Here is a 12,436-nt window from a genome sequence, read left to right on the forward strand (position 1 = left end):
GACTTTTCCCAGGCTGAGATGATGTCATCAGTTTGCTGCAGGCAGGAGGAGGCATATCCTCATTCTCCTCTACCCCAGTAATCAGGCTGCAACATTACTTTGAAGTCATTACATACTTTTACTTGAAGTCACAAGTGGCTGGACAGGGGACCGTTGGTTGTGAGACACTTGTGCGCACAACCAAGAACTGAACAGGCACCAGGGGTTTACATGACCTTATCCTCTCTGAGCCAGATTCTCAGTTCAGGGAGCAAGCCCTATTTTTTGCGTTTGCGGCGGAACGGAATGCTGGCAAAGAGTTGCCACGCGTTCGATCGCACTGCTTGGGGGTCGGTGGAAGCGTTGCCAATGAATTTAATGCACCGCCACGCCCACTGCCGCCCCAAAACGCGGGGAGAAGTTTCTTAGCGATCGCGGTGTGTTCCAGCAGCTACCTCTCTGGAACGCACACGCTTTCTGTGTGGACAAGGCCTCAGCCGAAGCTACGGCTGGATCTTTCGGCTCCTTCGTGAATAACCCTGTATGTTTCTGCTGCTTGCTTTCTTTCTTTGATACTGTGTTGCACTCATTGGAATTCTCATATGGAATGAATAAACAAAGAAGAGTTTGCTGTTGTTTCTTTTACTTTGTAATATAATAAAACATAAAGAGACCTGGAGACATCAGAGTTTCTATAAATGGTAACACTGACACAGAGACAAAGAACAAGGTTTGAATGCAGAATAAAGTTTATTTGCTTGTGCTAGTTTCCTATTTTCAATTTCCGTTCTCTTCTGTGTTGTAGCTGAGCACAGGGGTTCCAATAACACGGTCAGCGTAGAAGTGGACCTGTCACAGAGATCACATTGATCCCTCTGTCATTGCCTTCATCTGCTTTTCTCTCAAGGACGGCACCATCTTTCTTCAGGCATCACCCAAGTTCACCATTAACATCCGGGACTTTTAATTTTTAAACAGGGGGAGGGGTGAGTCATCTTTTAGAAAATAGACTTTTAGGACCTATTTAGAATAGAGTGTTGCAGTAACTGTGTTGTGGTAACCACGTGTTACCATTGGCTCTATGTGTGTCCCCACTGTGCTCTGTAGTTCCATTCTCCAGTGCTATGACGTTAGAGGACGCGGTACTGACATAGGGGCCGGTGGTTGGAACAATGGCATCACAAGGGGGGTGTGACTCGCACGGGTTACATAGTATTTGAGTTTGAATAAAGACACAGGTCCATCAAGTTCAACCCATTGTGTGTATGCATGTGATTCTGCATGTGTATGAGTCCATATGTGATCTTGTTCTTAAGTGTACCTGTACCCCTGAATGTTATGGTCTCTGAGGAAATCGTCCAAAAGCTTTTTGAACGATCCAACACTCCCAGCTTAAATCACCGCTTGCGGCAGCGAGTTCCAGACCCTAACCGCTCTAACTGAGAAGAAGCCCCTACGCCCCTTATGCTGAAATCTTTTCTCCACCAGTATTAGGTGGTGGCCTCTAGTCTTTGTTATGGAGTTTACCGTAAAAAGTGTATTGCTGATGTTGCCATCACCATTGAACATCGTGTACATCAAAATCATGTCCCATCTTAATCGCCTCACTTCCAGCGTGAACATGATTACATTTAGTACATCATCAGAGAGGGCTGACGGTCATTTTTGGTGTCACCCCCCTCTGAAGAGTCAGGCACTCGGTCATGCACCGAGAACCCGACAGCTGTACGAGAGAGGAGACCCGGCAGCATACCTTATCCCGCTGGGTGCCCCTCCTTTCTTTGCCGGTGTCCATCGCCCCTGGCAGTTGAGTGCATGTGACGTCATAACACATGCGCGTGTAATGATGTTCCAGCCGGTGACACTCGGCGGGGACACCCCTGGGTTGTAACCACGGCATGCAGTAAAGGACCAAGCATCTGACACGCCAGGAGTGGGCAACTCCGGTCCTCCAGCTGTGCCTCTGTAAGTCATGCCTGTGGCTGTCAGTCTTGCAGTGCCTCATGGGACTTGTAGTTCCACATCAAATGGAGGGCTGTAGTTGCCCACCCCATGACACTAAAGTGAAGATTGTAGTCACCGTCCCCAGGAGGTAAGTGTTCCTCTACTTCTGTTACAGGATGCTTTTGCAGCATTTTTTTCCCCAGCAATAGTGTTGTTTTGAGAGCAAAATGTTGACAACGTATACCGACTAGGAGCAATATAACGGACACCCCCTAAGAGCAATATAACGGATACCCCCTGAGAGCAATACAGCGGACACTCCGAGAGCAATATAACGGACACCCCAAGAGCAATATAACGGACACCCCCTAAGAGCAATATAACGTACACCCCCTAAGAGCAATATAAAGGATACCTCCTGAGAGCAATATAACGGACACCTCCTGAGAGCAATATAACGGACACCTCCTGAGAGCAATATAACGGACACCTCCTGAGAGCAATATAACGGACACCTCCTGAGAGCAATATAACGGATATCCCCTGAGAGCAATACAGCGGACATTCCGAGAGCAATATAACGGACACCCCCTGAGAGCAATACAGCAGACATTCCAAGAGGAATATAACGGACACCCACTAAGAGCAATACAGCGGACACCCCCTGAGAGCAATACAGCGGACACCACGAGAGCAATATAACGGACACCCCCTGAGAGCAATACAACGGACACCACGAGAGCAATATAACGGACACCCCCTGAGAGCAATACAACGGACACCCCCTGAGAGCAATACAACGGACACCCCCTAAGAGCAATACAACGGACACCCCCTAAGAGCAATACAGCGGACATCCCCTGAGAGCAATACAACGGACACCCCGAGAGCAATACAATGGACACCCCCTGAGAGCAATACAATGGACACCCCCTGAGAGCAATACAACGGACACCCCCTGAGAGCAATACAACGGACACCCCCTAAGAGCAATACAACAGACACCCCCTAAGAGCAATACAACGGACACCCCCTAAGAGCAATACAATGGACAACCCCTAAGAGCAATACAGCAGACACCCCCAAAGAGGAATACAGCGGACACCCCCTAAGAGCAATACAATGGACACCCCCTGAGAGCAATACAACGGACACCCCCTGAGAGCAATACAACGGACACCCCCTAAGAGCAATACAACGGACAACCCCTAAGAACAATACAGCCGACACCCCCTAAGAGCAATACAGCGGACACCCCCTAAGAGCAATACAGCGGACACCCCCTAAGAGCAATACAGCGGACACCCCCTAAGAGCAATACAGCAGACATTCCAAGAGCAATATAACGGACACCCACTAAGAGCAATACAGCGGACACCCCCTGAGAGCAATACAACGGACACCACGAGAGCAATATAACGGACACCCCCTGAGAGCAATACAACGGACACCCCCTGAGAGCAATACAATGGACACCCCCTAAGAGCAATATATCGGACACCCCCTGAGAGCAATACAACGGACACCCCCTAAGAGCAATATATCAGACACCCCGGCCAGATCACCAGCTATGCAGACCTTGAGAATTCATATGATCACTTAGGACCTTTTTAACGTGTGAGAACACAATGCATAGTAACACATGGCACACAAACAATCCCCCCTGTGCTATAATGTACCACAACACACATGTGAGTTCTCTGTGCTTGTGGTGTGCTGTGTTGTCACATATACTCCAGGCCCTTACACCGGCAGAGCGCAGGAGGGGTGGGAGTAGAGGCTGTGGGTACCCGTCTTGCAGCCTGGAGGGACTAAGGATCAGGTAATTCTGCTTCACACCATTGCCTAGACCAAAATGAACAGTAACCCTTAGAGGAGTCCTAAGCATGGGTGTCACCTGCTGGGACATCATTGCACATGCATGTGTCTTCATTACACAACCTCATTACGTACTCGCACATCTTGGTGGTGGACGCCAGCAAATGAGAGGAGGGGACGTTCATTCGGTGGGAAAGGGTATGTCGCCAGGTCCCCTCCTCTCTCTTGCAGATGTCAGGCTCTCAGCTCATGATTTTTCAGGGGGGTGACACCAAAATGATCGTCAGTCATTTTGGTGTCACCCCATCTGATCTGATGGTGTCACCCCTGTGCGGGCCGCACCCTCCTTGCAGGGGTAAGTTTATGTTTGGCCAGAGTTCTTCTTTAAGGGTCTGTTCACACGTGTCCGCTCTCATGCAGCTGGAGACATGCGTTTAGCTGCATGTTAAGACCAGATGTCACAGTATGTGTCACGTGTTCCTCTGTCTGTATGACACACTGACGCTGAATACATGTCTGTACACACCCAGTACATGCTCCATGGGTCGTCCATGTGTCTGTATTGTCCCCTGCTCCCTCTCGGCTCCCTCGCTGTACATATGTCATCACCATTATGTTTCCTCTCCCTTCTCCCCCTCCCCGCCTGGACACGCCCCCTCTCTCTGCCAGCCCGATCATGGAATCCCTGTCAATCCGGAGCCAGGGCCTCTGTGTGAGAATGCCGCTGATTGGCCGGCGGCCGCCCATGTAACCAATCAGAGCGCGGCTAGCATGGTGGAAGGAATAAATACAAGATGGCTCCTCATATAAAGCCAGGCATCTGGCTCCTCCGCGGCCGCGGTGAATTATCGCCTATAATCCGCTCTGGCTTCCGCTGTGGCCCTGAGGAGTGAACGGCGGCGCTTGAGAGGAGGGGAGCGAGGCAAGCACGGCGGCCAGGGGGATGAGCGCGCCTTAGCCGGGGGCCGTGCGCTGGAGGTGTGGGGTTGAGGCGCAGTCAGAGGCGGATCTTAGCCTGGAATCTAGGCCCCGGCTCCTTCCTGGCCCTCCTCGCCCCCTTTTCCGGCCCGGTGTGTGTGCCCCCAGAGGGGAAGAGGCACGTCATGGCCGTATCCAGGTTGGTATGCGGGAGGGGCACGGCTGCATAGGCACAACTCTGCCGGTTCGCTATAGATCAGAGCTGGCCCACATGGGGAGGCTCTCCTGCTGAGGGACTACAAGTGCCAGCAAATACGGCAGGGGTTAACTGACACTTGCAGCACCCCTGTGATCAGCAGAAGAGATCTGCCTCACATTATAAAAACATAACTGCTGCTGTTGCCTTCAGAAACCCATCCCTGCAGACTGGTTACCCCTGGCAACACCATCACTTGTGCTGCAGGTTGTTGTTGCTCTGGCTGCAGCTAAGTGGTCCAGATATTAGATGGGTGACCATGGCAACCAGACCAGTCCCTTGTTGGAAGGGAAAATCTGATTGGTTGCTACAGGTGACAGCCGCACTTTATTACTTTTCAGAAATCTGGCCGTGATGTGTTTACACAGATTGTAATGATGAGGTTGGGAGAAAAGTTTCTGTGCTTGGAATTGGTGCAGATTTTATTTACTTGCAAAATGAACATTGTGATGTGATCTGCTTCCTGGCACATCATTCCATTTCCAACAATGAGCTCTGAACCAGGGCTCCTGCAGGTGTGGTGTCAGAGGATGCCTTTTGTATGCAGGCCTAGCGCTGAGCAAACACCTTGTCAGAACAGAGAAGACTCCATCATCATCATTATTAGTTAGGATTTCTATAGCGCCAACAGTTTCCCCAGCAATAGGCAGGTGGTATGGATACCCAGCATTGGCCTGTAATCCAAATGCATCTCCATAGTATCTGCTGCCCCCAAACAGACTCGGAGCCGGTCTGGACTGTCCTCCACCCTGCACCATTGATGTAAATGAGGATCTTGTGCGTTTCTAAAGCAGGTATAAACCTATCTACATGAGCCCCAAGGGTTGCTGTACCAGACAGATTCCTTGCTCCAAAGATGATTGGTTGCTTGGGTCACCAGTTAGAATTTTCACCCAGTTTTCATTAGACAAAGTATCAGAATTGTCCAGTGACTAGACCAAGAGCTAAAGAAAGTAACCCATGATGTCTGGATGGAGCTTTACTAAGGCTTCATTCTGGGCTTGTTCACACTGAATGTGGTGCATTCCAGAGTGTTAGCCTGCATTCCGTTCCAGTGCAAACAATAGAGCAAACTCTATTTTTTTGCTTTTGCAGTGGAACGGAACGCAGGCAAAGTTTTGCCACGCGTCAGATCACACTGTAGGCGGGGTGTGTGGAAGCGGTGCCATTGAATTAAATGCACTGCCACGACCCCTCCTGCCCCAGAACGCAGGGAGAAGCTTTGTGAGGGATCGTGGTGCGTTCCAGCAGCTACCGCTCTGCAAAGCACCGCATTCGTTGTGCACAAGCCCTCACGCAGGAGCTGACGTCCGCACGAATACACGCGAAACCACTCTAAACATTCAAAAAAAACCTATGCCCTTTAATGTGCATTGTTCAAACTTTTGTGTCGGCCACGCGGCCTGCAAAATAGTGCAAACGTGATGATATGGCGGATTCCGCGCTTTCGCAGCTATATCATAGCCGCAAACAAGCAGAATCCGTGCAGATTAAGAATCTTAGCGTTTTCATGCTGGGAAACGCTATAAGTGAATGGAGCCTTAAGCAGGACCATGAAGAGACCAGAGAGCTCGCAATCTAAAAGGGAGGGGCGAGTGATACGAGGGGTGGTAGCTGTCTGGGGATGAGAAAGTGATAGTTTAGCGGGATAGGCTTCCTGGAAGAGATGAGTCTTTAGGGTTCACCTAATGGCAGGCAGAATGATCTAATCGGTTGCTATGGTTACTGCACCTTGTACTCCAACTTTTGGTGATTTAAGCCCATTTGTCATGGCTATCCACCTTCATAAGATCCCACCTTCTGTAGCCATTAAGCATAGGGGAAGAGTATTGACCTTTGATCATTGGCTTTGCAGCACTTGGAAAGCCACATATTTCCTCTTTTGGGGCACAGCTTCTAGAACCAGTTCAGTTTTTCTTACCGTAAACTTGGCTGTGATGCATGCTATCTTCCCTTTTTGCTCCTTGTTAATTTCTGCTTACCTAATCCAGCAAATATCTGGGACTATCTGGTCCTTTTTCAGTGTAAGGACCTTGGGCATCTGGAGTGCTGTGATGCACACACTTATTTCCTGAACTGATGGGTTGGAAGCCCATTCCTGTCTTCAGAGCTTCACCATTTTTCCAGTTAAGCTGCCCTTCACCTTTATTGGGTAACCAGGGAAGCTTAGGACATGGAAACGAGGCAGGTCCAGGGGCCCAACACATCACAGTAGGATGTCCCTATCAGAGAACCTTGATAGTTTACAACAAGAAAGGACTTGATGTGTAGGCACCCAGTGGTGCCCACCGACAGCAATACATTAGCTACCTGTATAATGCCTCCTTCAGAAGTGCGGTCCAATCGGGTCCCAATTTTTGTTTTTTCAGGAGGATCCTATCGGATGCCCATTGTAAGTCTATGGACACTTACAATGGACACGATGTCACAGAGGTGACATGCAATCTGTACCGCTCTGATCAGGAGAGGATCAGAACATAGATCACCCGTGTGTCAGGAGCCTAAAACCTCGTTTCCTTTTGAATGAAGAATGATTTCCTCAGGATTGCTTCTGTGTTTTATCTTTTGATGACTTGCCTTCACTCTTTTTGAAATGTGTGCTTGGATGTTTGGTTCTGAAGTATATCAGGGAGCATGTTTACCTTCTATAGGGCTAGTTTTATCAATACTGGATCTATAAAAAAAACATTTACAGATTGCTGTTTTATTTTTTTTCTGATTTTTTTTTTTTTTTTTTTTTTTTTTTTTTTACACACACACACACACACACACACACACACACACACACACACACACACACACACACACACACACGTTTAATTCTTGCAGGGGTGTTTGATGGAGGCTTGGCACCTACTGATGTAATGCCCCAGAACTACACCTCCCAAGAACCTTTTGCTTACACCGTGCGTCGGCATTTTGTATGTATTTAAGGCAACGGCACTTTTATGCTAAAAAAGAAGTGTGTGGCGGGGGAAATAGGTGGACGTCTTTAGTCCAACAGGCTTGTTTGGAGCCACTCATGGCAGCCTCAATGTGGTTGATCCATGTACTGCTTACCTCTAGGAATGAATGGGGCCGTGGCGCACACGTGCAGTGCAAACTGTCAAGATGGCTGAATTGGGGTTGAAGGAGAGTATTTGACACAGTGGGCCGCACTGAAATGTAAAAAGTACAGTTCTATTTATAGGCTGACAGTATGTTTTGTGTGTCTTAAGGAAACCTTTTCAATTTGAATATTCCATCAATGCCCGTGAACACTGCCTGCATCCAATCAGATTGTTCAGGTATTTTGAGAGCCAGTGGGGCCGACTAGCAAGATACCGAAGCTTGGCCCAGTGGGAGATTCCTTCATCCACACAGTTTAGCGTAGATGGAGGAGTCTGTTGCACTTTTTCCATCTGACCACAAAAAATCTGCAGATAATCTATAGGTGTATGGCCAGCTTAATGCAGTTTACTAGTCGGATGTGGTTGCTGCGGTATATATTACATTTTAGTTCTGAGCTTAAGATACGCTTTTAGTGTTGCTTTTTGTCCCAACTTCTGCTTTATTATCACGCTGCATAGATCTGACTGGTAGAGGAAGGCTGCTGTGTTGGTCAGTCGATTTATACATGCACTATATTGCCAAAAGTATTGGGACGCCTGCTTTTACACATACATGAACTTTCATGGCATCCCAGTCTTAGTCTGTAGGGTTCAATATTGAGTTGGCCCATCCTTTGCCGCTATAACAGCTTCAACTCTTCTGGATTGCCAGACAGAGAAACGTGATTGGTCACTCCAGAGAACACGTCTCCACTTCTCTAGGGTCCAGTGGCGGCGTGCTTTACACCACGGCATCCCACGCTTTGCATTGCACTTGGTGATGTAAGGCTTGAATGTAGCTGCTCGGCCATAGAAACCCATTCTATGAAGCTCTCTACGCACTGTTGTTGTGCCAATCCGAAGACCACACGAAGTTTGGAGGTCTGTAGCTATTGACTCTGCAGACTGTTGGTGACTTCTGCGCACTGTGTGCTTCAGCATGCGCTGACTCCGCTCTGTCATTTCACGCGGCCTACCACTTCATGGCTGAGTTACTGTTGTTGCTTCCACTTTATTATAATACCACTAACAGGTGACTGGAATATTTAGTAGCAAGGAAATGTCACGGATGGACTTATTGCACAGGTGGCATCTTATCACGGTACCACGCTTGTAGTCACTGAGCTCCTTTCACAAATGTTTGTAGAAGCGTCTGCATGCCGCGGTGCTTAATTTTATACTCCTGCGGCCATGGAGGTGATTGAAACACCTGAATCCAGTGATTTTGGAGGGGTGTCTCAATACTTTTGGTAATGTATGTGCTTATGGCTATTGCTTTTAATACTGACCTCATCTGATTTGATAGTTTTGGTCAGATTATGTGATCTGTCATGTGTATTTTGTAAAGTTTCTCTTATACATAGCCGGCTCTATTTTTTTCCATAAGAGAAAATAGATCCCCCCATTCGTGCTACACAGTATGGATGGAGGAGTCTCTACTGCCAGGTATTGCATTCAGCAGCCATGACGCCCACAGTTGTTCTGCTGAACATTGCCGTTATCTGATCGGAAGCAGTCACTCTTCGGCTGATTTTCCTTCACAGCTCAGTGGACTTTTAATTGGATTTATGTCAAGCTTGGTGTGAGTTTAGGGCCACCCACCGCTCAAATTGTGGCTTATTCAACAGAAATGGGCTGAAACTTGTGGAAGTGGAGATCTGCTGGTGAGGATGGGGAAAACCATATACTCTAAGCTTGTGTATAGATTGCGGAGGTGTGTGTGTCCTTTTTATTCATTCATATGGCGGTTGGTTTAGTAAAACTGATGTCTTGCGTATGAGAATCTATTTGAACAAAGGAAGGAAGTCTTTAAAAAAGGCGGATCAATGAAGACCTCGGCATCCCTAACATTCGTTCCTTTTTTCTTTGATGTTCACAGAATAAAACTCTTCCTTTTTTTTTTTTTTTTTTTTTTTTTTTTTTTTTTTATCTTTCTGGTGAAAGGTTTTACTTGTTAAAATGTTTTTTTTTCTTGTGACTGTATGAGAATCACAGTTGGACTTTGCATCTGAATATTCAGCTTTGTATTTTATTGTACAGGCTTGGCTGGGATTAATTGATGCCGTTACTGTGTATGATCAAATAATCGATCCCTGTCATTGCGGGATATAAAATGACTACAGGGTTCTGTTATTTAATATGGTTATGTAAACTCAAAAGCTGGAAAACAGCATGTGATATCAGACAGTTTACCAGGGAGGCGGCTGTCGGACTTCAATGTATTCTGCTGCTTGTCTGACACTCATTGACAATATGCATGTTCTGTGTCTCTGATTTTTAGGTATTGAGGCAAATGCAGCCAGACAACAAGGCTTTTCCAGGAGGTCAGCAATGGCAGCCCCTGTACTTCTATCATGACAGGGTCCCACTTCTGATCTTGCCCATAGGGTGGGGGGGTTGGAGCCTTTTTGGTCCCTACATTGCAACACAAATCTTTATCATCTGGTAAGGCTCCAGCTAGTGCTGATCTTCTCAGCATTGCACGTTCATGCAAGGATCACCAAGAATACTGGCAAGTCCCAGCCTATAGTATTGTCACCACAATGTCTATCCACACCAATACAAAGCAACTCTCTTCTATGTAATGGAGATGAGGAGAGGGGTATTCAGGGGAAACTGTGCTGTTCTTCCATAGGTGCAGCGAGTGAGTGTTGTCGCCCTAGGACATGGCAGGATAACCAAGTGAGACTCAAGAGGCGACTAACCAAAAGAACCAATGCAGCCACCACATCTGGGGACTGAGCTGTTCTGTATTAGGGCTGGACAAATCCTAGGAGCCAGGTAGTCAATGGCAATAGAAAATTACAGCTGGCATCTAACTTTTGAGGTTTTATTTAGTTGTCAATGGAGCTGGTTTGTTAAAATCTTGCTGACTCCTGGGTTGGACAGACTGGTTCCTGACTTCCATAGTAAAGATGGAACACTGGGCATCGGAAAACGTAACCCTTGCAGTGGGGCTACACCCTCACTGCAAGGGATAAGTGCTCGTTTTTCTGTAGGGTCTACAATAAAGACTCCTGATCCTCCATCCTGTGGCGGTGACCGCTCATCTCTCCCCCTCTGCTTTGGCGGTGTTATTTCCCTTAGCATCCTCACGTCTAATGCACAGTGTTAAGACGTGCTGGCATCATGGATCCTTAGATTGCTGGAGCCTGGGGAAGTAGAGGCTGCGGGGGCCAGTCTAGCAGTTATGTGGGGCCCAGGATCGGGTGAGTCTAACCCTTGCATTGTGGGGATAGCCTCACTGCTAGGGTCAATTTTTCATTGTCCTGGAGTTTTTCTTTAAGATGTAGGTTTCCATTGGTCATTACTGCTTGTAAAAATGCTTCCTGCCTGCTATAGTGATCCAACAATTTTTAGCATTGATCTGAGACAGGAGTGCAGAATGACTGTTGACTTTGCTTGTCGCATGCTTGCTCTGGGTCAGTGATTTTTAAAGTATCAAAGCACACTGGTGACTAGGATGAAGGCGGAAATAGCAGCTTCCATGTCTTCCCAACTCCCCAAAATGATATTTTGCTAGTAGCAGGTAATGCTGAGCGCTTGTAATCTGACAGAGGTGTGCTTATCTTTAGGCTGCTCAGCTCCTTGATTATGGCAATGCAAAGAGCGATACGCCTTTAATTGTTGGCGCTCTCGGTCATTTTACTTAGCCATATCAGCCAATTGACGTACTGGAGCATCTTTGTGCTCGGGAGGTGTAGAGGATTACTCGGGTGATTTGGTTACTGCTCTTTGTACATTGCCATTGCTGGTTTTATTGTCTCGGGGTGTCGTCATAAGCCAGGACCTGGTGGGTTCTATTACAGCTGACACTGTTTATTAACAATACTTGTAAATATAGAATATCCTCAAATATTATTGCTACACTATAAATAGATCTAATAAAAGCTACAATTTGAAGCAGGCTGTGAACTTTTTTTGAAGACTTATTAAACTATCGGTTGTAGTGAAACCACCAAAGCTGGCCATACACTGCTGGCTTTTCTCAGGCCTGAAAAAAAACTGGCTGAAAAATTGACTTTTGGATAGAGGGGTACTAACGGGGGCCACCCAGGGATCAAATGTTAGCAGTCGGCAGTAAAATTCAACCAGTGTATGGCCAGCTTAAACAAGCTTTAGTTCTTGGGAACCTATCGCTGTCCGGTCTCTCACCGGGCTTGTAGTATTCCTTAAGGTGGTTATACACCTTACAATTAGCGTTCCATTTTATTTGTCCCGCCATCGCACCCTCGTTCAATTCCTGCACAAATACCCCATCATGCACAGACCAATGTAGATTTCGATAATCGTTCCTCAGCAATACTAATTAGCCGAATTTCGTCGCTCGACATAACGGATTTTCGTTTGCGCATGCGCAGTGTTCATGTTGCAACTTTTGTTGTATGAAAACTCCACTATTCTATCTTTTTTTTTTTTTTTTTTTTTTCCC

The 12,436-nt window shown here is 47.2% G+C and overlaps 1 protein-coding gene across 1 annotated transcript in view; it reads left to right on the forward strand.

Annotated features, from left to right (window-relative positions):
• The first annotated feature begins 4,529 nt into the window (after positions 1-4,529).
• The window catches only part of BTAF1 (B-TFIID TATA-box binding protein associated factor 1), a 64,379-nt gene continuing 56,472 nt past the window's right edge, over positions 4,530-12,436 (forward strand). The window contains exon 1 of the mRNA XM_018558677.1: positions 4,530-4,858. Within this exon, the coding sequence (XP_018414179.1) occupies positions 4,845-4,858 (14 nt within the window). The 5' untranslated portion in view covers positions 4,530-4,844. The remainder of the gene's footprint in view (positions 4,859-12,436) is intronic.

This window comes from Nanorana parkeri, unplaced genomic scaffold (assembly GCF_000935625.1).
Source record: "Nanorana parkeri isolate BGI_ZX_2015 unplaced genomic scaffold, ASM93562v1 scaffold353, whole genome shotgun sequence".
NCBI lineage: Eukaryota > Metazoa > Chordata > Amphibia > Anura > Dicroglossidae > Nanorana > Nanorana parkeri.